This window comes from Columba livia, chromosome 1 (genome assembly GCF_036013475.1).
Source record: "Columba livia isolate bColLiv1 breed racing homer chromosome 1, bColLiv1.pat.W.v2, whole genome shotgun sequence".
Classification (NCBI taxonomy): Eukaryota; Metazoa; Chordata; class Aves; order Columbiformes; family Columbidae; genus Columba; species Columba livia.
In genome coordinates, this window is record NC_088602.1 from 169,360,433 (window position 1) to 169,383,708 (window position 23,276).

The 23,276-nt window shown below is 38.8% G+C and overlaps 1 protein-coding gene across 8 annotated transcripts in view; it reads left to right on the forward strand.

Annotated features, from left to right (window-relative positions):
- The window catches only part of CNOT4 (CCR4-NOT transcription complex subunit 4), an 82,862-nt gene that overhangs the window by 22,552 nt on the left and 37,034 nt on the right, over window positions 1–23,276 (forward strand). For all 8 annotated transcript variants that reach the window (XM_065044487.1, XM_065044508.1, XM_065044497.1 and 5 more), the window contains exons 2-3: window positions 13,997–14,240; window positions 21,642–21,839. In XM_065044487.1, coding sequence (XP_064900559.1) covers window positions 14,067–14,240; window positions 21,642–21,839 — 372 coding nt within the window. In that variant the 5' untranslated portion in view covers window positions 13,997–14,066. The remainder of the gene's footprint in view (window positions 1–13,996; window positions 14,241–21,641; window positions 21,840–23,276) is intronic.

A 23,276-nucleotide genomic window follows, 5' to 3' on the forward strand; every position in this document is an offset into this window, starting at 1 on the left:
CCCATTAAAAAGCATCTGTGTAAACTCAATAGCAAAAGTTTTGAAGTACAGGCTCGGTATGTAGGGACTGGGCTGCCTGATCAAGATATGTGACTGACCAGACTGTGAAAGTAAACCTGCAAATAATTTCTAAACTAAATGCGTGCCAAACTCTTAAGCAAAATGGCATTAAAAATAAATGTGAACTAGAGTTTATAGCTCTCTTGCATAAAATGTTTGTGAAGAGATTTATCCTTTACCCCACTGAAGTTTGATTCAAAATTGTCTAATCAAGCATTAATTATATTTGATTTTATAAATTTGCACTCCTCATTTGTAGCAATTAGAGCCTATATTGAAAAGAGCTATCAGCTAAAGAATGAATGTGCAGGGATTGAGGGGAAAAACTATTTTTGCCAATTTTACAGGCTATGTGTATTAAGACACTGGGCATTTTTCAATTATATTCTAGTAAATGGAGGCAAGAAATCCCAATTCTAGACTCCTGCTTAATATATTTAAGATTTTTGTGATGTTTAATGACTGGGAATGGCAATTTGTATGTCAGCATTCTGTGACTGGTTGCTGATTGTCACGATCTTTCCAAAACTGTGTGTTTTCCTTGAAAATTCAAAATGCAACTTCATTAACTTTGGCTTGATGCTCCTAAAGAGAAAATTCTGGCTTGTTCTTCCTGTGCTGAGTCAGGAACACTTTGAACCAGGGGATCGGTTTGATTGTGGTTTGTTGTGTGTGGTTTTGTGTGTTTTGTTTGGGTTTTTTTTTTTTTTCCCTCCCTTGCCCTTCCTAAGCCCCGTTTCAAGAAACGACTGTACAAAATGTAATGGCTTATTTTCCCATCAGACCTGAGTTTGGAAATTCACATTGTCATATATTGCAGTTGTGCGTGTTATGTCTGCTCAGTACAAGTGAGCTCTAGACCACAGTGTATTCAAAAAATGTGATGTACATGAAGAAAAATTATGGCTGAGTTACCTGACTTGGAAAAAAAAAAAAAAGGAAAAGGGTGAGGAAGACTCGCTATTCATCTTGGTTTGACTGTGTGTAACCAGAGTCATTAAAAGGCAGAGTACTTGATTCAGACTTGGAAGTATTTTGAATGTTATAGTACAAAAAAATCTGATAGAGTAAACCTGTCAGAGGCTGTTACTGCTCCAGCAGTTTTCCTTGCACTCTTTCCTATACAGTGGAATAGCAGCACACAGAATCACAGCTTCTACGCTATATCTCTGGATCCAGAAACTGTTGGTTTCGTTCCTGAGCTTTTCAAGAATGGCTTGTATGACAATGAGCAGTTGATTTTTCGTCATATTATTGCTTCTTTCTTATTCTCTTGCTATCTTCTCCAGTTAAAGCCGAGGTCTAGTTGGCCATGTGCTGATGGTTCTGCTTATAGGGCCGACCTTGGTGTGGAAGCTTCTGCCTTGAGAAGAGAGAGGTAATGTGTGGCTACTGCTCGCTTTCCAGAGGGGCAGCTTTAGCTCTGGAGGAATGGTGTCTCTGGAGTTCTCTCCATTGTTTTGTGACTCTTTTCAAAGAATGTAGATTTTTTTATGTAAGATTGTGCTATTGTGCTGCCTTCCCTTGCTTTTTTTTCTTTTCTTTTTTTTTTTCTTTTGTGGTCTATAGAAACTTTCAGGAGTGAGGCATGCATCCTGTTGATACTGTGTCTATACCATGCAGACTGTTCTGGTTATCACAGTTCTTATTAAATAAATCCTGTGAAGACTTTGTTGCTTCATGGCATCCAATAGGACACTTCAAGTAGTCAGGATTAAAGCTGTAGCCTGGAGAATCAGAAGATGTTTTGAGATCTGTGTAAAGCATAATTCCAGCATGAAATGAAGATAAGGAATTGCTGTGGTTTATTTTTTTTCATAAATTAAGATTACACTTAAAGTACAAGCGAGGGGTGGCACTGGCATAGGTGCTTCACAGTTTCTGACCAGGGAAGTGATGAAGTTTGTGTTCTACTTGTATAAGAATAATCAGGCATGTTCAATTCAGTGCGGTATGTGGCTGTTGATTTGTTAATCAATGTGTCACACAGTGTACTCCATGCCAGCCCTCTAATCTCTGGCATCAGCTGCCAGAGTTTCACGATAGAGTTGTGGGCACTGAGGAGTGCATGGACTTTGACAAAGAGTTTTATTCTTCTGAGCTCAATGCTTTGCATTATTACTTGATTAGCAGAAGCACTCAAGCTGGAATCACTGTTCATCCAGAACTTATAGATGAGCTGTATAAGGCTTTCTCTGTGCACATTTCTCAGTCTTAGACTTGTTTTGGTACTTCTCTTCCCCCCAGCCCAGCTAAGTAGTCTTTATTCTTTCATGGATTATGGAAAAACGTGGGAGACCTAATACTGTTGTTGCTAAGAAAACAATAATTAGGCTGATATTTTCGTGTTTGCTGTTTAAAATGACTGGAAAAGTGCATAATAGGTCTGTAATACTTAAAGGTCAAGTTATCCTTTTGTTCTCTTTTGGAAATGTTGAATAACTGCAGGAGTTGAAGCGTAGAATAAATACACCTTAATTGAGAAGGTGCGGAGAAAACAAATCAGCAATAAGTATTTTATCATCCATTTTCTGAAGGTTGTTCTAAGCAAGTTTTAAACACTTACATAAAGAGCTTTGATAAGAATTATTTAAAACGTGTTCTTAGATTTTCCTGGTGTCTTAGTTTATGCTTTCCTAATTTCAAGGATGTTACTGAAGGGAACTGAGGGGTTGTTGCGAACACTGACTTGGATTTCCCATTTGCTAAATCTGAAGTGTATTCAGCTGTGGTATTAAAACAATTATTCACTCTGAAGCTTATTTATGTCTTGGTAACAGAGAGTTACCTAGTACATTCACTTTTACTTTTTCTGTTTAAGAAATGCATCTTGAGCAGTCTGTAGAATTAAGAACAATGTTCAAGGGGGCTCTCAGCTAGAGGCAAGGCAGGTGGGGTACTCAATCCTCCCCATCTATAAATGAGCAGAAAACTTACTGCTTGCCACGTGTGTTGTGTGAGGGTTTTTTAATAGTACTAAGATGTGACTGATACACTTTTCCAGTTCGTTATCACTTAATATTGCTGTGAGGTCTCAACAACATTTGGAAGGTTCCTGAGATACTTAACAGACAGAAACAAGAAAAGACTGATTGCAGGTCCTGGTTTGCTTTACGTCTCGTTTTCTACACGTCATTTTGATAATTCTTATGGGCCACAGGAATATGTGTGTGTCTTTATAATGCATATAATGCAAATTAGAATGTGTTTCTCTTTGGTGTGATCACCTTTTATCCACCTTTTCTGTGCTGCTACCCCCTTGCCCCCAGCAGCTCTAACTTTTAGTATTATTCCTTAAATAATTTCAGGATTTTGTGTGTGTATTAACTACTGGATACTGTTTCACTAAGAGCAAAAGGTAGTGTTGCATTTTTAATTATTAAAGATCAGTGATTTTTTAATAAAAAATCCAAAGAGAGAAATTTCATGTGTAGTGTGCCTTGGTTCCAAGGCATTTTCCTTAGTTATGCATTCTGTGGAAGGTAAAGTTTCTGTAACTGCTTCTTCAGTGGCAGATCACAAAAAATCTTTTTGCTATAGAGGAAGATATTTATCTAATAGGTAATAAAAAAACCTCCAGAAATCTGTTTGCAGGAGGTTTAACTGAATATTCTTTTTCCTTCATTTGAATAACATAAATATCCAGGAATTCTTAAGAAAACTGGTTACAGGGTTTTTGCACTGGATAGTACAACTGTTGTAATCGATGAGTACAGCTGGATAGGCAGGCTAGGGCTTCTAAAGATGCAGCAGTCTTGTTTGTGCTGCACCATGAAAATGCAAATGAGAGGTTTTTCAATGCAAAAGCTGAGCTGCCCTTTAATGCAAGTATATTAAAAAAATTGCATATGCTTCTTTCGGAGGATACTGCATTGATGGTGCTCTGTGCTAGATTGTACTTCAGCGATGGTACGTATGGCTCTTGTTCTTCAGGAATCCTTTCAGATCTGACCAGTTGTGGTATTAAGTGTGTGTGAACTAATGCAGCTGGAGCAGCAGGTCAAAAATAAGTCCTTCTGGTGAATTATCCAGAAGGTGATGGCTGCTGGCAGGATGTTGCAAACTGGGTTATATTCAAATACAGCCTTGCAACGTCAAGTAAGGTGGTTTTTTATTTTTTCTCTCTCCCTGGTGTATGAGAGAATTTCTGGGTTGTCTCTCTTTAAAGGCTGTGGAACTCTTAAGAGCTGAGCTTTTTTTTATAATTGGGCCTGGGAATACTGGCCTTCACTATTAAGTATGCAATCTAATACAAGCTAGCGCAAGAAGTTTTTGTTACAGTATGGCACGTTCTTACCTCTCCAGTGCAGAAAGAAACAGACTGATAAGAGCTATGGTAGCCGAAAGCCTGGAGCAGACACTGGTTTTCTCCTCTTTTGGATGAAGGCATCCTAGGAAAATATGAATAGGCTGAATGACACCAGAGGGACGGGTGAAAAGTGGGAGCTGGTGAGAGGGCTGCCTAGGAGACAGGCACAGCTGAAGGAGAGCAGCCTGGACTGCTGCGCAAAGGGGAAGGGTGGCACTGGTGTGGTCACTTGGGCAGCACGTTCTTTTTGAGTTGTGTGTTTTGTGGTTTGTTATTTAAATTTTAAATTGCTCTGTAGATCATGTTTCTTAAAATAAGTTTGTTTGCTTAACTCCCCTATCAAAATCAGTTTGACAGGTGTTATAATGCAAGTCTACTACTTAGTGATCTTTGTCACATAAATTAGCATTTCCTCTAGTACTCATCATATTCAACATACAATCAATACTCATTGATTGATACTAGTACTGAGTTCTAGCATTAATTACCCTAGTGGAGTTCACTAGCCAAGGAACTGAAATCTGTTTACCAGCTGTACCACCTTTTAAAGGTGGTCATGCCATGTCACTTTAATTTACTCGTTCAATGATGTGTTCATTTTCACCGGAGGAAACAATTCTCCTAAGGTGAAAAAGCTTTTTTCTTGTATTACCCTCAGGAAAGGAAAATGAGGATATGCTATACTAGTTAAATCTTGAAGGATTTGGGGATATAACCTACTGTTAACATTGCTACTTTTAGATATTTTTAATTGGTTTCAAGTTTTGCGAACATACTGTCTTATATTACAAGCATATCTAAGAGTTCATATGACTTTTGTATGCTTTGCTAGTTTAAAAGTCTGTGTAGATTTTTTTTTTTTCCTAAAAGAAGTTATTAAATGTACCAGTGATACTGAGTTAAGAAACAAACCCCTAAAAATTAGAGGAACATGTTATGTATGGAAACAGCACCAACTTAAGTATGGGTAATGCAGAGACTGAGTTTAAAAAAAACCACTTTATTTAGTTGTAGATCAACATATCTAGTAGTTAGAGAAGAAAATATACTTTATAGTTGAAAAATAAAAATTGGCTTAAATTGGCAATAGGGTTAACTTGCAGTCTGTCTTAAAATAGGTGGTTTTTAAGTCCTAGTGAGTAAAAGGCAGCAGAAAAATGAGAAATTAATAGATAAGTGAGTGTCGAGGGTTAAGATTGCGGGGTGACAATAAAACCCTGGCAGATGTATTGTTAATCCCCTCTCCCCCACTCCCTACACTTCCCCCTCCCTCTCCCCCCTTTTCACTAAGGAGAGGCAACTGGGAGGAAAAGAAGCACAGAGTGAAGAGAGTTGGAAAAAATTAAAGATGTTTTACTAATGCTACTAATAAGAATAGAGAAAATAATACAAAATATACAAAACCAATCTTGAAAGTCTCAGCAACTGCAGAGCCGGCAACCAAAGTCCTGGATTAGACTCCGCAGCCAATAGGAGCTGGATTCAGTCTGTCACTAGGCCTCAGTTCGCAGGGACGACTAGCAAGGTCCTCTCCTAATGTCGGCCATAAGCAGAAGGGAAAAGGGAAAAAAGCCACACGAGATCCTCGTGATCTCCCACTTTTATATGAAGTATTCACGTGAATGGAATGTTATACACAGTTGGTCAGTTTCTTGGTCTCTTTCTTCTCGTCGCCCCTCTTGCGAGATGTCCCTCTGTGCTTATCAATAAGTTTGCATTCCATTGCTAGGTTTACCAAAACATGTGTCTGGTTCTCCAGGAAAATACAGCCAATATGAAGGCTTTAGCTGACAGGCAAATTCACTGAAAGAGATACTTGTTTTTACCAAAACCAGGACAGTGAGATGCACAAAGTCATGCTTCAGAGGTTTTAACATGGGCTGTTCCAGCCCGTGTCTGCAGATTTACGCAGGATAGCACCAGTGAAACATCTATGTCTGGAGTTTTTAATCTGCGGAGGTAAAAGCACTGGAGAAACTAGGGGTTGGAAACTTGTGTGAAACAGATGGAAGCACAGGTCGGTGAGGTGGAGCTGCCATTGCTCACCTGGGCTCTGTGCCTTTGGAGTGCGAGTGACTGCACAGCGTTCGCTCATTTCATTACCAGTAAGCACTCAGTTTACTGGGGTACTCTGCACTGTTGTGCAGTACGTGTTATTATGTTAGTGACTGCCTTTACAAGTAAATATTGTCATATCATAAATTACTGTATGTATATGCATTAACAAAACTTTTAATCTCTAAGCTGCCTGTCTTTTACAAAACACTGTTCCAGCTGTCTGATTATGCTGCTGTGCTAGAATGTGAGTCTTCTACAAGAAAATCAATATGCTAGTCTTCAGATAAGGAGAAAACTGGACGTGGAAAGAATAGGGGTTTTCCAATGCTCTAAGTGCTTCACAGATTTACAAGGAGGACAAGTGTGTGTTTGAGCATGCATTACCTTACTAAGGACTAAATAGAACACAGCATTATGGAAAAATTGAACTATGGTACGCTGGTGTGTAGGTACCCCGACTGCAGAATGAGTGTTTTGTGCTACAGTGCTGCGTGAACAGAATAAAGACTCTCCATTCCCCAAATAGTCTGTTTAATAGCTGCCTGTGGTTGCTGCATGACTGGCAAGCTGATCTATCTAGATCCTTTTTCTGATAGTGACTGGTAGCAGATGCTCTGAAGAAAAAGTACAAGAAGTGGAGTAGCACCCGTTTTCCCAGTAATAAGGATAGTTCAGGTTTAACGTATTTAATGTTTAACAGCAGTTGGATCTATTTTTTGACTTTTTTTTTTTGCATGATAAGTTATGGTCTCTGCAACATTCTTTGACAACAATTTGTGATTTATAATTTGCTATATACAAATCTATATAGGTATGGCTGTTTTGTTTCACCTGTTCCTTGAGCATCTTGTGCTTGTGTCCTGACAAGCCAGAAATAATCATGCTGGAATCAGTATACCAATATGAGATGGTCACTATCTGTGACATAGACTTAAGATATTTAAACTGATAGTTGTATAACCCACTTTTAATTCATTATACAAATGCTTTTGGTATATTATGTCTATATATAGTTGTGCTATAGGTACAAAAATGAAATTGAGACATGCAGAAAGAGAAAATCAGGGAAACTAGCATTCAAGTTCTGATGTGAATGAATGCGGAGAATTAATTTGGACAATTATATAGCAATATTATGCTTTTAATTTCATTTAATGAGTTGACCTAGATGCTAAGACAGTGTGGTGGTCTTCAATAATTGTGTCAAACGCTTTGTGTGCTTGTGGATGAGCTTGTCAGAATCTTATGTGGCCTACTCTCTTTCCAAATAAAATTTTACACCTTGGTTCTGTTCACGATTTGTAAGAAAGTAATTTGTTTGAGTAAATAACATCTTGGCATTTATTTGTCACTGATAGAATGTAACTGTTTATGTATGAAAGCTCTGAGTCCTGTAACAAGCCTACAGTGACCAATTCTTGGTTCAGTTTAAATGAGTAAAAAGAATCTTTTTTTTGCCACATAACTGTCTTGAAATAGTTCATGTTCACACTGGATTTATAAAGAATAATTAGTTCCCTTTTCATTTAGCAGATGGCATCTGACTCTTCTATTGTTGTTATTAGCGTGCCTTCAGGGCATTAAGTTCAAACTTATCTAGTGAATTCTTTGGCTGTTTTTTGCACTGTTGCTGAATATGCTGCTTGAACAGTTGCTACCCCCAGGTGCTTGTTTCTAAGTCTTCCCTGTGCTGGTGTGAGCTTCTGCATGGCTGTGTGATGAGCTGGATGGAGGATTGCTTTAGGTAAAATATGACCCAGCAATAATAGTTATGTTTTAGTCTCGTTGATTCAAGTGACATTACAACTGCTTATGATGGCAGAATTCGAAGTCTGAAACCATGAGAGTGAGCTCCCCAAGCATCTGCAGGGAGGCTTAAAGCAGAGGAGGCTCTAGAGACTTCAGTTTTGACCTCTTTGAGCTAAGTAACTTGGGGATAATCCTAGTCAGTGTTAACACTGTTTTTAGAAATACTGAGTTGGCTACCTGATTTCTGGTCATACTTTCTAAACATTTGGGACTTTGTCTACTTGTTACTTTTCTTACATGTTGTTTGTACTGTCACCAAGATGTAGGTGCAGGCCTCAGACGGATTAATAAACATTATTCCTGAGAGAAAACAGATCATGTAGTTACTGGGCGTGATTTTGCAATTAGAAGTACAGTTTGCTTTAAATGTTCAGCACAGTCAGGAAAAAGAAGTAGGAAGTGAACTTTCCCTCTGTCTCAAATGAAAATTAACTTGGATGAATTCAAGGGCATGCTTGCTTGCTACTGAGGTGTCTTTGTTCTCAGTAACAGCACCATAAAACTCAGAAAAGCGTAGCCCATTTTCAGCACTCGTGCTGTCTCCCGTGTCAGTGTTGCTAACCAGATGATTGTAAAATATCACTGTATTTTGATGAGAGTGAAGGGCTGGTTGGAGAAGGGGATCACTTTCCTTGTGTAGTACTTCAGAAAAAGACAGGCAAGTAGAGGGTAGCATGTCAGAGGTGATCTGGGGAAGTTCCCCATTTTTTTCTGAATTATGGGGATGACTTAATTAAGACCCAGGACTAGATGTGTTAATGACTAGACGATCCGTCCATGATTTGGGACACACGTATATGAACTTTCTCCTATATTGGTTCTCTGTGGGGCCCTGAATGATTAACTTGCTGCATCTCCCTCAGTTCTGCATGCTTAGAAAAGTAAAAATGGACTCTTCTCTGCAGCCTGCCTAGAAAAGGTTTTGATGTAAACCATCCAGTGGTCACTGCAATGCAATGAGGTGATAGCCTTAAAAACATTGAGAAACCAAGACCATGAAGGCTACTTTCCTTTCAGCAGAGTCACTGGTGGGAGGAGATCGTCCAAGTGGGTGCCGCTGTGCTGCTGTGCTTGCCTGATTTAAGGGAGAGATAACCCATTTACAGCTGCTGCTTGTAGTCTGCTTGCCTTTTGGTCTTCAGCTTGGATGTGGGATCACCATGCAGGTGAAGTGTGGAAAGGGGACTGTCAGGGTTGGAATGGGGGTCTCGGGGTAGGAGCTGCCTTCCCCATGGTGTTAGACAGGCAGCATCCACAGCATATTCTTGAGACTGGTTGGGGCTGATGAGTTCCAAAAGATACAAGGCCGTGAAAAAAAGTATGAGTTTCTGTTTGCGTAAGTTTAATGAGCCCTTACTAAAGGTTTGGTGCATAGACTCTGACCTGTTTCACTTCAAGTGTCAGGTATGTTTGAACTTTAAGTGAAACATTAGCTAACACATCTGGATTTCTTTCCTTCAAGAGGCCCTAAGTCTCCAAATATTTTTCTGTGATGCAAGTCCTTTGCTCAGGTTTTTAATGACTAAATTCTGACAACTTTTGGCTGTGATGCTTTTGGTGTCTTAAAGCAGGTAACAAGGCAGGATTCAGTCCATTATGTGAGGGGGAGAACGTGTCTGCCCTCCTGGGGCAGGACTTAAACTTTAAGGGACACATTTACTAAAACGAACTGCTAGCAAGTGGAGATGTTCTGGTGTGTGCTGTGAGGAGATGAGGAGGAGTGCGTGCCAAGTCTCTAACTGGTACATTTTAGGAAAAAGAATGGATAAGAAGCTAGTTGTTTTTCCCGTGCCCCCCGTTTTTTTTATGGATCCTTTTAAAATTGAGAAGGGAAGATAAACTGCTGGAAGCTAAACTTGCTCACCTCAATTGAAAAAGGGAAAGGCAACGTTTGCATCCTAAATGGACTGAAATCACTGGCTATATTAAAAGTAAAATTGTGTTTAGGCAAGTACCCTCAAATAGTAGGATCTGTTTTCCCTGGCTGCAATATTTGGAGGATTTCATCAAGAGAAACAATTGTACAGTGAAGCTGATTAGACACAGCTGTCAAATCCACTTAAGTAAGCACTTTTCAGAGTTGATGAAAAATTATCTTTTTTTCATTTTGCATATGTATTTGAAGAAGAAAGGAACTTAACTGGTGTGGTGGAGGAGATAAGACACACAACTATATATTTCTATATTTTGGTTATAACCTATTACAAATTCACTGAATCTGAAAGATGCTGCTGGACGTTGCCCACCTCGGCTGCATCCCTGTGTGCATGAACGGTTTGGCAGAGGCTGCTGTAAACAGGATGTGGAGCTGTCGGAGCCCCGTTTGGCTGCAGTCATTGGTGTTTTGGAAAGTGACTGGACAAATTCTAGCTGCTTGTATCGCGTGTGCACATGTGCGCAACCTTCCTCCTTTCTTCTCCTAAGATGCTATTAATTTTATCTCTTTGAATTTGATCCGAAAGACCAAGTTCTCTGGATTAAACACAGCACGTAAAACTGCCTTTTGTTTTTTTTTTACCATGGCTGCATTACTTTCCCTGTGACCTTAATCTTGAATTGTTTGGAACAGCTTTAGAGCTGACTAGTTACTCTGTTTCTCAGTACTGCCATATGAACAATGCATTAATGATGCCTTACTGTGCATGTTATTCCAGTTTTGAAAAAAACAAGCATTGTTCTGATGCAGTTGAAACACAGACACTGGTATATAAACCCTCCTAAAATGGAGACGCATTTCAGTGGAGGATTTCTAAATGGGATGCTTGAATGGTCTTTTTCCAAATAAATAAATATTGCCTCTTACTTGGTTTCAAGAAACATGGCACACAGCTGCTCTTTACTCCTTGTTGTAAAATAACAGGCCACTTGCTAACAGAATCAAGCTATTGGCATTATTGCTAGCAGCTGCTGAACCCTTAGTGTTAAACAGCTCATAAATGTTAATCATGTTGCAGTTTTGTTAGAGCTTGTCTGTATATCCCAGAGACACTTGCTAATATGTCACACTTTTTTTTTTTCCACATGAACTGATGATATTTCTTAGTGGAGATTCCAAACAGTAACTTCATAATTCAGTACTTGTACTGTGGTGGCTGAAGTTTCTTCCAAACTGCATTTTTAAGTACAGCTTTGCTAGCACTAACTAGTATGGCTTTGTTTAGACATGTTTCAGTAGGCTCAAAGTTGCTAAGCGTGTGGTGGAATGAGTACATGGTTGAAGGGAATATGGTGTCTGTTTACTGACCTGTTGTTTGGAGATCTGTGACAAAGTCAATTCCAAATCTAAACTGCAGAAAATCTGTTGAGTTTATACTATGTTTCAGTTTAATGTCACTTCCATGTTGTGATGGTTTTACTGCTACACAAGTGTGAGAAGTTTACAGGAAATGTAAGGGTTGCTATAGAAATGTGTGTTAAGTTATCTGCATAATAAGCAATTAAATAATTTGCTGTGGACTTATAAAAGTTCCTCCCACTCTTCAGCCAGTGGGAATGTGTTCTTAACAAGACAAAGCTCCCAAACAAACTAATACTTTCCTTCCTTCAGGTCAGATTCTGCTAGTGTTCTCTGTAGAAAACACTGGTAAGGTCCTAGAACCTAGTTTTAAGCTTGTCAAAATTATTGTAATTATAGCACTAATGAAAACATAGATAATGAAGTAAAAGCTGCTGTATTGTAGGAGTTTTAACGTTTTGATTTTAATCATTGTGAAGGTCAGAAAGAGGACAGTGTTGTTAGTGCATGCCATAAAAAGAAAATATGCTTAGCACATGTAAAATCCTTTCTCTCTCATCCTTACTTTTATGTGAGTATCCAGTAGAACTTTCTCTCTCTGGGACAGTGGTACATGTTTACCAGAACAGCACTTTGTGCCTAGAGGCTACGCTCCCTACCAAACTACTCAAAATTGCAGTTACCCATGGCTCCTGATATCAGCCTGTGAACGCAGGTTAATCTAGTTACAATGCAGCTGTTCCTGTATAAAGCTATATATTCTCTGCTGTGTTATTTGGATGGTGCTTTGGTTGTGTGTGTGTGTGTATGCTGTTCACCTTCAGGGTTCTCTCCTGTCAGCTTGCAGAGGAATTTCTATCCCTGATGACATGTGCAGGACAGGGACAAGTATTACAGACTGATGCTAGAGGGATCCTATCCTTGAGCTGGAACCGCTTGGGCTTTGAGAGAGACTTTATGCAAGGAAGTATGATTTTGAGTGTGGAAGATTATAAACAGGACTGTTTTGTTATTGTCTTTGTTGAAGTATCAAACCATAAATACATTAGGTTAATAATACAACATAGAGAAAACTGTGAGCAAGCGTTTTCTCAAAACATTCAGTCATCTCATTTCCAGGGACAGGAGTAAATGTCACTCTTCTTCAAGTAGGTGGATGTGAGAATTTGTTTCTGGACTTGCTTCTAAAAGCCTGGAGAAAGATTGGATGGTACATGATGTAGTAGTTTTTTGTTAGAAACGAAGGGGAAAATTCTCCGGGAAAGCAGAAGGGATTCCTGGTTGTGTGTGTGTCGCATAGTTGTGAAAAGAATCTTGGATTTTTAAAAAACTTGTGAGCTCAGTTATTTGTAAGGAAGTGGTGTAGTTTGTTACAGATAGTATAACCATCCAACTATCAATTCTGGTCACATCTTTTTCAGTGGGTTTCTAGTTTGTTTGGGTTTTGTTACCTCTAAAAGCTCCACCTAAAAATTCTACTCCTGCCCTTTTATTCTGTCCCATCTAAATGTGTCCCATGCAGCAGATGGAGACAGCTTGCTGACATTAGATACAACTTCAAATATCCAGAGTGGTACTTAAATGAAGAAAGAAAGGAAGAAAAATACCCCAAACTGAGTATCTCAGTGATGACTGTATGTTCCTTGTTTTGAGTCTGGAAGTTACCTTGTGCCTCATTCTTAAACTGACAGAATAGAAGCATACTCAAATGACTGAGGTGAAGAAATTAGTTTAAAAGATGGTGACTTGAATTTTGGTTCTCTTCAAAATTCTGATCCAGAAACACCTTTTTGTAGCTGCACTCTAACTTAAAACGTAGGGGATGGGTTTGACCACATGTATAAACTTGGGCTTTGGTGTGAATTGAGGGCTGGTGAAAAGCATAAATGGCTTTATTAAAGTTGTCTGACACATGTGCAAAGGTGTTTACCTGACAAATCTTGGCTAATAGTCCTAAGGCTGATCTCAGAGATCAGTCTCTGGACAAAAAAAAATGACCAAAAAATGAATCCTCCTGAGTAAGAAGCTTTCCATGTTTTTCTTTGGTAGTTCTGTAACCCTACTGAAAAGTCTGAATGGATGGCCTAAATGTTATTCTAAGTCTCTGAACGAAGGAATAAATGGGCCTTAAACATGAAGTCCTACATTCAAGGATTTACTTTGGATTTCTGGAAGATGCCAAGAAAGCAATAGTTAAAGGAGCTGACAGAACTTAAAAGCAATGTATGGGGTACACTGTTAAGCCTTTCTTTGCAACTATATAGTTTGAAACCCAAACAGGCTAGTGAACTGTCAAAGAAGTGTTTGCCTGTCTAGGTCGGAATGTACATCACCAGTGCCATCTTTCGTATTACTTGTATGACTCGTAAGTAGGAAGAGACACTCAAGTTTATTAGGGAGTAGCGTGTGTGTTAGTAGCTAATGTGTGGGGAGAAGGAAAGTGATGAAAAACTGAAATATTAAAAGGTACAAAAGAAAGGTTGTTAAAAGTACTAACAACTTTTTTTTTTTTTTTTTTTTTACAGACCTTCAAGTGCTGACCTTCTTGGTCTATTAAGTTATTATAAACTTTTGCTGCTCTGCGAACATATAAAGATGTCTCGCAGCCCTGATGCTAAGGAAGACCCTGTGGAATGCCCTCTTTGCATGGAGCCTCTGGAAATTGATGACATCAACTTTTTTCCTTGCACCTGTGGCTACCAAATTTGTCGTTTCTGTTGGCATCGTATCCGCACTGACGAGAATGGACTTTGTCCTGCTTGCAGAAAGGTAAATATCCTGGAACAGCAGCTTGTCTTGCACATATTACAAGGTTCTTGCATTGTATTGGTACCAAAGACATCCTTTTCCTTCAGGGAAGCATTCATTTAATTATGGCCTAGATCAAGGGTGAGGTGTTGGATCTTTCAGATTCTGCCTACGTATGTCTCAAAGCTGTTGTGCAATGGCTAGTGTTGGTTTGTTAAATTCAGAACTAGATTAATAGAGAATGCTGTGGATCAGAATCAAGGCATGTTGATGCTAGGAGAACTGCCAAAAAAAATCCTTTGAGTTGGGGTGCTCACCCATTAACAAAGTCTTTTCAGGAAAGAAAGTGAGGATTCCAGCATCAGGGGTTTGCTGAGGGCCAAGGTTCAGCTAAACTGTCAGAGCTGTCTGAGGCAAGCTTATAAAGCACCTGCTTGTTTTGTTTGTGGCACTGGAGCTTCTAATCCATATTTTTCTGGACACTAAACGTGTAAAACCTTTAGAAGATATATCCAACGGTGTTAAACTTTAAAGCATTTCAAAACAGAGGCTAAGACTTTTTGTCTAGTATTCTGATCTTGTTGCCAAACGCTTCAAGGTAGTCCTTTGAAAGTCAGTTTCACCCTGTCTCTTAATTGATGTCTGGCTGATAACTTTGCCCACAACTATAAACTTCAGCTTCACTAAGTTGTCTTCTTCTATCTTTGAATTATTTTTCTTCTTTTAGTATTTTGCCTAACCTCATTATTTCCTTATCTTCAGTGTTTAACAAAATTCTTTCTCAATATCGTATTCTCTGTAATGACTTCCCTGGATTATAACTTTCTTGCCTCACCTTCTTCTTTTTGTTAATCACAGCTACTTATGTCCCTTCGTTCTCCTGCTATTTAATTGTGATCCTATCCTTAGTGTATGTCCTTGTTGGCTTCCTGTCTCATTATAGCTCCCTTTTCAGACCCCAAGTAATCTTACTTGGTCTCATGATCTTTATTCACTGCCACAGCTTTCTATAAGCACTTCCAGTCACATTTTCTTGTTGTTGGGCTTCAGCTGTGTGGGAGCTATCACTACTAACCTGTTTGGACGTCCCCACAAGCCTGAAGGCTATTCCACAGCAGCATACGTTTATTAAAAAGGGTGCAAATTTGCTGCAGTGTTTGAGCTGTATGTTTTACAAGGAAGATCCACCTGACATCATCCCAATTAGTCTCCATGTGTGTGATACCTGCTGTAGATGACACATGCTGTAGAGTAATTTTCATAGTACAAGACGACTTCTGCTTTTCTGATACAACATGAGATTTCTGGAATTTCATTGTCTGTGTAAGTCGCTTCATTTACCTGGATTTATTACACTGCTTTTTGCCAACAACTGTTCGATTCGTCCGTGCCTGCTCATTATTGGAAATTTGTGGAATTTATCTGAAGAATCACATCAGCAAGCTATTCGCTGCCTCTGGGTATCTGAATTCTGTGAAATATGGATGCTGCCACAGCTGAGCTTTTAAACATGGAATAGCCTGGCATATGATTGGATGTGCAGATATTTTGCTGAATTGGATACAGTTCGCTTAGAAAAACAGTTTTGGGAGAAAAGCCGGAATGAGTGCTACCATCAGCATGAAGCACACTGACCTTTCTGGGAGGGGAAAGAGACCTCCTCTTTTGCAGTGGGCAAGAATTATGTTCTTGGTACTTTCTTCATCCGTGGACTGCCAGATGCTCTTGAGTAGAGTTGCAGCTGTATCGCTGGATTATAGGAGATTTGCATGGAGGAGGCTGAGGAATACACTCCTTTCGTGGCATAGACAAAGACATTGTGGCACAGAGACCCTATCAAGATCTTGGGAATAAATCATTTTGAGCTACACAGTTGATGGCAGCATCAACTAAGTCTGAAGAAACCACCTCTTGAAGTGTACTGGACCTTCTGAACCAGGTATGTGTTTTTGTGTCTAAACAGTTCCTATCAGTGTGTAGTAAGGTTTGTGGGCAAAAGATCTAAGCAGTTTTCTAATTTATATCTACTATGGTACGTATTGGGTGTGACCACTTAAAATGCTGAAGCACAGAAAATGGCAAAGCAACAAAATTTTTGCAGGAGAGTTTATAGTATGTACTATGGTTTCAGCAGGTATGGCAAGTTTATAATGTGCATACATACCACGGCAGGATGCTTATTGCAAAATGGACTATGAATAAATGTATATTAAAGCAAGGCTGAGTATGTTATGCACAATTACATAATAGATAACTGCTATTTATGCCAGTGGGATTGAATGCATTGCAAGTTCTCCAGTGACTTGATCACTAGTCTGTGGAGAGGAGCAATGAAGACATTTATTATCCAGGGCTTTTCGTTGAAAGGCTTGGGGGAAATCTTGGAAAAGTTTGTGATAAGATAGTTTGGCTATACAGTGGTTTGATAGGTCTTAACTGTGAATACCATTCTTTTCCTAACCTTTTTAAATTTATCTCTAACTGAAAAGAGGTTGGCTTGCAGGTTTTTTTTTTTCTACCAAGGGGAAGGTATTTCCACATGCTTGAATTGTTATGTACGTTAACATTTGCAAGTGCAGCATATGTTCATGTTGTTGTAGTCAATTGAGTTAATGTGTCTTAAGTTCCCTCCTGCTAGTAACAGTACTAGATCAACAATTGCTTTGTTTTCATTTGTGAAAGTAAGGTGCTAGTATGAATTTAACTTGATTGCTCGTTGTAGACTAGTACTTCTTAGTCTTAAGACATTAAAAGCCTTCTAAACTTTGTCCGCATCTTCTGAAATAGACTTGGAAATTGTTTGTGTTTAATTAACTACAAAAAATAATTCTTTAAAAAATAAAACTGACCAGCTTTGAATTCCTGGTACCTGCCAGAGTTGTAGGTGTAGTCAATTGTAAGATGCTAAGCAAGCCTTCCTGTTTTTTCCAGTCAATTGATTTCTTAACTATGAGTGAAATAGCTGCTAACTAGTCAAATTAGAACGAAAATATGCTGTCCTCAAAAGAGACTTCTGTAGCCAAAAGCTGGTTTACAGGTCACCAGACTCACTGGTTCTGGTTGTAAAGCCAGTAATTTTTATCTTTGCAGTGATTTTTCTTGTTTGTTTTCTTGAAAACTCAGGAAGTACTGTTTGTCATACGAATATATGTACTGTTTCAGTCCCTTGCGTTGCTTTAATACAGCATAGCACACTCAGACCTTAGTGTCACTTGTTGCAATTTTTAAATCCAACAATAAAGAAGCCTGGCTCCTTTGCATTTCTTAATTGCTTTGCCCTTCTAGCGCATAATATAACTTGATACAGAGCTGATACTGTGGTGTGACTTTGCCTCATTCTCCAGTTCATTGATTTAGTGAGCTTTTCCTCTTGGTACCTTGTGTTAGAGATGGAGAGATATTACATTTATGACCAAGCAACCAACTTCTTTAAGCATGTTTTTGTCCATGTTTCTCCTAGTCCTGCTTTTGTGCAAAAGAAAGACCTGGTCTTAATGCACAGTCTCAGAATATCAGTTGTCTTCTCTGCTGCTTTTAGTGCCACAACTGAGTAGTTTGGTGCAACAATTGATATTTAGAAATACTTAGGAAATTGCTATTTTTTTTATTCTTGATATAAGTAGTATGGTGTATACTATGCATAAACCTTATTGACTTCCTCTATTTCTCATTTCAGAACCTATTCAGTAGAAAAGCAACAACTGGGAAATGTTGGTACGTCCATTGTGTGGAAGGAATGTGACCCAGCTGGGAGTGACAAAAGCAAAATACTTAATAGATCCCAGCTCAGCTTTCGACAGTTGGGAAAATGTGGGGAAGAAAGTCTGAAAGAAAGCAAAGCATAAACAACAAGACAAATTTAGTCAGGAAGACTGAGAATTCATCAAGGGCCATCTCTGATTAAAGAAATGAGGCTACAGAAGAGACATTTGGACTTTTGATGAAGTTCTTGTAGGACTACCAGCAACTTGCAGTTAGTGTAACCAAAATCTGGTCACTTTCGGTGTTGGTGCATCTTTAGATGGTTTCTGTGCTTTTTGCTAAAGAGAATTCGTATAACTTCAGTGGAGGGTGTCAGCTAAACTTAGTGAATCAGCAATGTTGACATCTCTTAATGTCTTGCATCTGAAAACACACAATACTGATAACACTTGATGTAGCTACTTTGCTTGGATCTCAAATCCTCTACCAGATAAGAAATCCGTGACAGCAGGTTTAACAAGTGTCTTATGCTTCTTGAGGTGGGGGGAAAGAAAAGTGGTCATGTCAGTAGCCTTGCCTCTTTGGCTGTTGCAAGACCTGAGACCTGTTTTGTAGGGTTGGACAGGGTAGACAACAGATGAAATGGTACTGTGAGATACATCAGCAGTCAATCCACCTTGCTTGGCTTTCAGAGCCATGTTCCACCAGCCTTCCCTGCATATGTTCCATCTGTAGTGGAACTATTAACGGAGTTCATGAATATCAACATTGTGGGAAGCAAGCACTCTGAAGACGAAATAATTTATTGTTGTATTTGTATACTGACTCTACATTCTTAATTGAAAGGAACAGAATTTCTCATACTGTTTTTTAGAATTAACTTCTGAAATGTTTGTGCTGTGCTTACTTGGCTTTCTACTTCCTTACATGTGCAACATCTCTTACCTGTCAGTCATCATGCCATGCGTTATATAAGGATAGGAAAATCATCTACTGCTTCTTAGGATTGGGTTTCTCATTTATTCTTGGGATTCAAGAGGTACACACAGATTCATTTACAAGTCCTGCGAGTCAGGATATCCAACTACTCATTCTTTAGAAGCATTAAACATCTCATAAGAGTGATAAGCATACATATGGAACATTTCATATGTAATACAGCTCCACAGTATCTAGCAAGAACTTTTGATGATTCTGTTGCTCAAACAAGTGCTATTAACCTTGGTGACAAATCAACTGTTGCTGCTTCTTAAATGATTGAAGTCCTTATTCAAGCATATACTTTCTCCTGAGATTAAGACATTTCCCTGATTCTTAAGTTGTTTAGTGTGTGCCTCTCAGCAGTTCTTGTGCTCTCCTGCCCAAATACAAACTGCTGCTTTTACTGTAGACAAACAAACATTCTGCTCAGGGTTATGCTTGAGCTACCTGGAAGGTTTCCTGACTAATGTTCAGGACCTTCAGTAGCAAATAGCTGTACAGGGAAGGAACATACTGTCTTAGTTCTCATTTGAGAATATGCTCTAAATGTGGCTATACTTGTCAAGAAAGAAGCTGGTGGACTGCAACACTGTTTGTTCTAGTTTTCTTGGACCTCTGGGGTCATACTAAACCTAGTGACAACCATTAATTCATTTCTTGCACAGTACCAGAGAGGAGCACACTTGCAAGGCTTGCCTTGCGTAGTATGGGATATGAAAAAGGAATTAATCTGTGAAAGGATGGATTGTGGTTATGACACCACATCACTTCATATAGGGCGAGCAGTTTTATTTTTGGAACTTTATCTACTTTGTACTGCTGCACTTGTTTTCTTCCCATTCCTACCTGAAAGCTTGACTGTGATAACTGAATTAACTCTCTCTTTACTGAGCAGTTTGTCCCCTAAACAAAACAATATCTATTTCTTTATTCTGTGTGATTAACTAACACAGACTTTGAGAAGCTCTTTAAATTAAATGCCTTGCAGAATTATTCTTAGAAGTCCTCATGTGTATCTGTGTTAAAAACTCAAGCTAATCATTGGGTGTGGCTAATCTCAGATGATCTTACTAACATGTCATTGTTGTTCATGAAGAACGTTGTGATATCTGTATAAGGTATTCAGTGTTACTTGTGAGTAACATAACTTTTTAAGAAATGGTACATTTTAACAGTTCTTCAAGGGTAATATGAATCCTTATTGTGTTTTTGTGATAAGAACAGAGTTGTGTACCTTCGACTATTGCTAAAGTATCTTACAAGTTTAAATTTCCCTGTGATACCAAAAGTGTGTTTTGGGGGACTTCTTGTTTAGCCATGAGATGCCATCTGTTGAAATTGACTGCAGCATGTTTTCAGGAGATGTCTCATGTATAGCACAATGATGCTGAACTTTAAACTGTAAAATGGTTCTTCTTTTGTTTGTGAATGAACTCTGAAGACAATCAGGTCTGAGCACTTAGTGGCTCTTTGAGTAGCATCGTGCAAGTATGAGGAATATATGCTTTTAACCTTATTTTGATCAGCTGCTGTAGATTTCTCACAGGTCATATAGTATGGCAACTAGTTTTGTATTCTACTATTAACAGAGGACAGTCAGGAAAAACTTAAATTCATTTTTGTTGGTCTTGCACCCTGAAACCTTTGGTTATCATAGTACAAGCAAAGAACTTGGTTCAGCATATTGGTGATCTTATGTTCTTTATCTTAAAGTCTTTAATGCACATCTCTTGTACTCTTCTTATTTTTTACTTCATCTCAGTGTTTAAAAACACTTCTTTTTGTTTGAGATATATTTTTATATACTTGCTTCTGTGCTTAGCATTGCTTTGTATATAAAGTATACAATCTAACTTTTCAATCTGAGAAAACTGGGACAGGTAAGGAATATGGGACTGCTTTGAAGAGTAATCTGGGTCAGATGTGCACTGTGGCCTACAAGACCAGGCTAAAATAGTGCCTTTAGAGCAATGCCCTGCATGAATAGAGCAATCTTTCTAGGTAACTCTGAGGACACTTGTACTTCTACTGTATACTTTTGAGATTAAAATCCAGTGTTACGTCTGTTTGGAGAGTTACCTGTAGATTATAATCTTGAGGTTAAAAATGCACCTTTGTCCAGGGAAGAAAAAGACCAAGTTTCAAACTGGTACAAAAGCATGGCAGGAATACTATGAAATCAGTATGCAGTAACTGTGTTGGGATCTGCTTCTTCACTGGGAGAAGTTAACCACATAAACATTGAGCTGTGTAATGGTGTTACTGTCTTGAATTTGGCGGGTCATTGAAATTACATTTGTATTCTGTTTTCTTATCCTGTGGTCTTTACTTTGTTTGTTAATACACTTGAATATCCAAATATGTATCACACAAGTGAACATGCAGGGCAAAAGCATGCTATACTATGCTTACTATGCTATAGTAGTGAAATCTCGACAGGATATGTTGGCTGTCATGTTGCAGCTGCTTGTAGTGTTACCAAATTGACAAGGCAGCTGGATTAGTATGTAGCTATTGCCCAAATCAATATTATGTCTATAAATAGGAGAATTCCATGAAAATATGCAAGAGGCTGAGTTTTCCCGAAGGACTGATTATGCTACTTCTATGATGTGGCTGGCCATAACAATCAGAATGGTATAACCGAAGAAATAAATTTGTGCATTAAAACATCAGGACTTATGATTTTCAAATATGTTGTTGCTTATATGTTTTTTTAATGGTGTTTGTTATACTTAGCCATATCCAGAAGATCCAGCAGTGTACAAACCACTCTCCCAGGAAGAGCTGCAAAGGATAAAAAATGAAAAGAAACAGAAACAAAATGAGAGGAAACAGAAGATATCAGAGAATCGCAAACACTTGGCCAGCGTACGGGTTGTACAGAAGAACCTTGTCTTCGTGGTAGGGCTATCTCAGCGCCTAGCAGATCCGGAGGTGAGCGGTTTGCACTTGCAGATCTTGCTCTTAACTTACTGTCAAGGAACCATTGGAATACCTTTGTGCCACCCTTGTCTGTTTCCCCGATGGGTACAAAACAAAGCAGCATTGAAAAGGTTCACTGCTGCTGAGGCCCCCTCTTAAGGAACCCACTCAGCTTCCTCCTCCAAAATAATCTCAATTAGTGTTTGCCTTTGCTTTTGGGAGTATAGATGCTTGCTTAAAAATGACTTGTTAAGCTGAAAATAAGCCTAAGATTTTTTTTAGGTACTAAGTTTTCTAGGCTGGATCTGCTGCCACTATATAGCTGGGTCAGGCACCACCAATTCTAAAATGAGAGAGCTTGGTTGGATTATAAAGAACAAATATAAAGTGGAGCACAAACCTGTAGGCACAGAAGAAAAAAGCTAATACTTGTAGCGTAACTAGGAAGGAGTGTAAGGGTGATGTCAATGAAAGGAAAAAAAAAAGGTAAGAGGAAAACCCAGGAAAGAGTTGGGTTGCCACTCTGCATCATAAAAAATAAGCTTTTAATTTCAGAAATCTGATTGTGTTTAGAATGTTTTATTTGCTTCTGTCACCAGTGAGCTGCAGGTGGCTAATGGAATTAGTAAGTAAAAGTGTTTTGGATCCTCTTGTGTTGGCATGTTCTTGTGGAAACTGTGAAGGCCATGCTGCCATATCTTATCAGGAGTATAATCTGCAAGACCCTTGAAGGAACTCTTCTGCTTTACTCAGGATTGTAGTCTCCTCTAGAATGATGCCTAAGGGTGGTTGTAGGATCTTTCAAGAGGTTGTAGATCAAGTGAAGAGCAGTTAGAAGAGACCAGTGAGTGACTGGTTGTTTATACAATGTGCCCTGTGGTTCTACAGGATGTTCCAGATGTGATTAATGCAGTTAGGTATTGAAGACATTGGTGTTCCCTTGAGAAGGGAAAGGAGGTGGTTAGGTAAATAAGTTTTTAGATCAGTATAGTTTAGCTGTACTGTCTGGTGTTGATGTGGTATGAAGATGGGGCTGGGGAAACAAATCTTCCTTTTTAACCTCTCAGCTTATTGTCTAGAGCTGGAAATACCCTTAGCTTACCTAGCTTTAGTCTGAGTAGTCAGTATTTCTGCACCTCCTTCCATCACAGGGATAGAAAAATAAAAGCTTTTGGTACCAAATGTGTCCGATGCGTTGCCAATTCCATTGGCACACAGGTAACCATTATTCAAGAGAGTTGCTTAATATGCTGGAGATGTTTCTGCTTGGCACAGGGTCCCTAAATGGTGGGCTATTACTAGCTGATGCAGGGAAGAGCAAGACAGGAGTATTTTTTTTCTTTAGGGATGTGATATTTGCTCATTCATTTCAGCATGGTGGTGTTTCTGAAATGTTTTTTTCTTGCCCTGGGAAGAGTTGTGTATTGTCTTCCCATACTTAGTTTGGTC